Source organism: Panthera onca, chromosome A2, assembly GCF_046562875.1.
Source record: "Panthera onca isolate mPanOnc1 chromosome A2, mPanOnc1 haplotype 2, whole genome shotgun sequence".
Taxonomy (NCBI): domain Eukaryota; kingdom Metazoa; phylum Chordata; class Mammalia; order Carnivora; family Felidae; genus Panthera; species Panthera onca.
The window spans coordinates 7106237-7110720 of NC_138340.1; the positions used below are offsets into that span (position 1 = coordinate 7106237).

General features: G+C 41.9%; 1 protein-coding gene across 1 annotated transcript; it reads right to left on the bottom strand.

The window, feature by feature from the left end:
- Positions 1-221: 221 nt before the first annotated feature.
- LOC132675924 (olfactory receptor 7E24-like) lies at positions 222-1214 on the bottom strand. Its single transcript, XM_060628129.3, has one exon. The coding sequence runs from the start codon at positions 1212-1214 to the stop codon at positions 222-224; it is 993 nt and encodes a 330-aa protein (XP_060484112.3).
- Between the last annotated feature and the right edge of the window lie 3270 nt (positions 1215-4484).

Consider the following 4484-nt stretch of genomic DNA (forward strand, 5'->3'; position numbering starts at 1 on the left):
TATATACATAATCCTGCAGAGGTTATAATTTAAGTGGGGAGCCCAAAATAATCTCCCAATTCCATTAGAGCTATGCTAAGAGGAAAAATTGTGTAAGCAAAAACCAGAGATCCATATAGGTACCTATACCATGTGACTGCACATCCAGAATGTCTTGTGCATGTTTGATTCGCTGCATTTTGCAGTGCAATGAACCGAAAAGGATAAGACACATGCTGAGATTAGTCTGTCCTGCTGATAATCCTCCACAGTGCTCTCTTGATATCCTTGTTTCTCAGGCTGTAGATGAAGGGGTTCAGCATTGGGGTGACCACAGTGTACATCACCGACGCCACTGCACCCTTCCTAGGGGAGGGGGAGACAGATGAACTGAGGTATACCCCAAGACCTGTTCCGTAAAACAAGCAAACAACTGATAGGTGAGAGCCACAGGTAGAAAAGGCTTTGTACTTCCCGCCTGTTGATGGGACTCCCAGAATGGAGGAAACAATTCGAGTATAAGAGCAAAGGATCCCTGAAAGTGGAACACCACCAAAAATGGCCCCCATGAAATACACTAGTATGGTATTGATGGAGGTATCAGAACATGCAAGGTGGAGAAGTTGAGGTGCATCACAAAAGAAATGATGAATTTCCACACTTGTGCAGAAGGTAAGTTGTGACACCATCAAACAGTGAATCTGAGAGTCCAAAAGGCTGCTGAAAAATGACACGAGGACCAAAAAGCCACAGAGGCATGGGTTCATGATGACTGGGTAGTGCAGGGGGTGACAAATCGCCACAAAACGGTCATATGCCATCACAGCCAGGAATAGATTGTCCAAACATCCAAATAGGAAATAAAAGGACACCTGAGTTAGGCAGTCTGTATAGGTGATAGGTCTGCTGTGTGACTGGATGTTCAACAGCATCTTGGGGATCGTAGTGGTGCTGAAACCAATGTCAGCCAAGGACAGGTTGGAAAGGAAGAAGTACATGGGTGTGTAGAGGTGGAGGTCAGAGCTGACAGCCAGGATGATGAGCAGGTTCCCCAGCACAGTGACCAGGTACATGGACAGGAACAGCCCAAAGAGAAGGGGCTGTAGTTCCAGGTCATCTGAGAGTCCCATGAGGAAGAATTCTGAGACACCAGTTAGATTCTGTGGTTCCATGAAGATGGGACACCTCTTGAAAAAGAAGAGAGTGTTGAATAAACAAAACAAGTGTAGAGACATCCAGCTAAGTGTGAATATTTTGATTCAAGCAATTCATAAGTAACGCATTCACACTTGAGGATCCTACCTCCTGTTACCTTCAGCAACATTTCTCCATTGTAAACTCTTCTTAGAACTCTTTCCTTATTGGTGTCTTGGCAATTTACCTGTTTCTACATATACCCATCATGAAGACATTGAGCCAAAGAATGTTAGACAAGCATCTAAATATATAAACATAGAAATATTTAGGGGCACCTGGGTGGCTCATTTGGTTAAGCATCTGACTCATGATTTCAGCTCAGGTTATGATCTCATGGTTTGTGGGTTCAAGCCCCTCATCAGGCTCTGTACTGACAGCATAGAGCCTGCTTGGGCTTCTCTCTCTCCCTCTCACTCTGCCCCTCCCTTGCTTGTACTTTCTTTCTCTCTCTCAAAATAAATAAATAAACTTTAAAAAGAGAAATATTTAGTTATACTTGCTTTGGAACTCATATTTGTGGCCAGGAAAAGTTGAGTTTTCTTGCTATCCCTGCATGATCCCATTGCCCTCTTCACTTCAGCTGCCCAAAGGCAAACACTGTCACGAATGTGGCAGTATATTTTCCTTTCAATGTTTTCATAATATTAGTACTGATGTATTCATGAACAGTTTTCTTAAAAACTTACTTAACCCTGGGGTGCCTGGGTGGCTCAGTCCATCGAGCATCTGACTTCGGCTCAGGTCATGATCTCGTGGTTTGTGAGTTCGAGCCCTGCGTCAGGCTCTGTGCTGACAGCTCAGAGCCTGGAGCCTGCTTCAGATTTTGTGTCTCCCTCTCTCTCAGCCCCTCCCCGACCTGTTCTCTATCTCTCTCAAAAACAAATAAAGCTCAAAAACAAATAAAGTTTAAAAGAAACCTTACTTAATACTATAATAATGCTCACATTGCTTTCTTCATTCTCACCACAATAATGTGCTTCAAGTGTCTCTGTGAAGTACACACATCTATTTCAAGCACTTCAAATGATGCATAGTATTACCTGATGGATGACTTTATTTTATTTTTCCATTTCTTATTATAATATTCCTAATAAAATTCTGCACACTTCCATATTATACAAGAATTTCTGTACCATATAAGCAGAAAGGTGAAGAATTGTAAAAATCAATACATGTACAATTGTACTATTAATTATCTATCTTTATTTTCCCAATAGAAAAGGTAGACAAAAGCAACTTCATGCTTTTATTGTCAAGGTATAGAACTGGAAAGATGCCTGAAGTCTGTGTTGCCATGCTCTTTCATAGTAGATCCACATGAAAATTCTATTTTTGTCTAGGGAATAATATTTCCAAATCACAGATCTCCAAAATAGGCTGCCAAATGCATTAGTCCTCATAAAAAAAAATCCTATGATCTATAATATTCATATAGTAAAGGCCCCCGTAAACCATTTGGCCCATTTCCCTAATTCACAGATGAAGTCACAAAATCTCAAGAGAAGGAATTGGTCATCCTCTTTCTGTTTTCTCATCTGGGACAAAAGCATGTGTGAAATTGAAGAAATCATTCCACACTGGTGGAGTGCACCGAGTCTTGGGATGGGAATCAGGACTTTGAGTCTCACATCTGTCACATACTAAATCTGGAGTATTTGCAAGCTCTCAACCTCTCCGTGCTGGTATCCCTCTAGGTATCACCTAGAAATGGGGAGAACAGTACCCATGTGGCACCTAACAGAGGTTTGTACTGGAAGGAAGAGAAGCACGCAGAGAGAGCATTGAGGCCATATTGTCTATGCTCTGTTTCTGAGAACCAATGTAGGGTCTATTCAATATTGAACAGAGATCACTGTTGTCCTTGTCACTACTCTGTGCCAAGCAAAGTATAGACTCTGGGAAATCAGAAATGAATGTGATTCAGTCGTTTCCCTCCAAACGCTCAGTACCTACCTGCATAAGAACAACAACAACAACAAAAATGTTCTCTCGGGATCTCAGGAAACCCAAAACTTCCAATCACAGGATATTTAGTTGGATATATGGTGCTTAGCCTTGAGAATGACAGTAAAAACAATATTAATAATACCTAAAATTTACCTTGCCCTTACTATATGCATTCATCACATATTTAGTCACATGTACAGTGCTCATGTTAATTCTTACTCAGTGCAGTTGTATAAACCAGATCAAAGATATTAAGAGCTTGCCCAGTCCCATACAGATAAAAAAGTAGAGCAGATAAGGTTCAAAATTCAATGGTAGGTCCCTGTGTCCATGAATTTCAGAGCATTTAAGGAGAAGTCCAGAGGTCGTTTCCAGAATCGCTAAGATATACCTTTGAACAGTTTCTTTCTGTTTTGTTGTTGTTGTTGTTGTTGTTGTTGTTGTTGTTGTTTGTTTGTTTTTTGGAGAGAGAGAGAAGCATTCAGGGGAGAGGGACAGAAAAAGGGAGAGAGAGAATCCAAAGCAGGCTGCATGCCCAGTGTTGAGCCCAATGTGGGACTCAATCCCACTATTCTGGGATCATGACCTAAGCGAAAATCAAGAGTCAGACGCTCAACCGACTTAGCCACTCAGGCACCCCTGAACTCTTTATTTCTTAAGAATGGGATCTAACATACTGACTCTATCCCCTTAGAAATCAAGAGGGCCGAAATTACAAAAATGGAAGAGAAAGTGGAGTGTGAAGCAAAATCCAGGAGAAGGGGCAAGAGAGAGCTTCTCTGAACAGTCATGAGTTCTTTTTTTTTTTTTTTTTTTAATGTTTATGTATTTTTCAGAGCAGAAGACAGAGTGCGAGTGGGGAAAAAATATAGAGACGGAGACACAGAATTCGAAGCAGGCTCCAGGCTCTGAGCTGTTAGCCCAGAGCCCAATGCGGGACTCAAACTCATGAGTCCTGAGATCATGACCTGAGCCAGAGTCTGACACTTCGTTGACTGAGACATCCAGGTGCCCCATGAGCGGACTGTTTATATGATCTCTACCTTCATCTCAACTATCTTTTCTATAGTTGACGCAGCTGGTGGCACCACTGCTCTCTGGTGTCTTCTACCATGAACCCCCAAAGGAAAGAGCACAGAGAGCAGGAGTCTCTTCCTGGAGTAACGGGAAAAAGACAGGCAGGTTGGATAAGCAGGAGTGAATACAGTCTAGGTGCCCTGTGAACAGAGTCTCACTGTCTGCATCTAAACATGACTTCATCCCTATCTATTCCAGGACCTGGTAAAACTTAAAAACTTTATGCATAGCAAAGAAACAATCTTTCCAAAGAAGACATACAGACATGTGAGAAGATGCTCAAC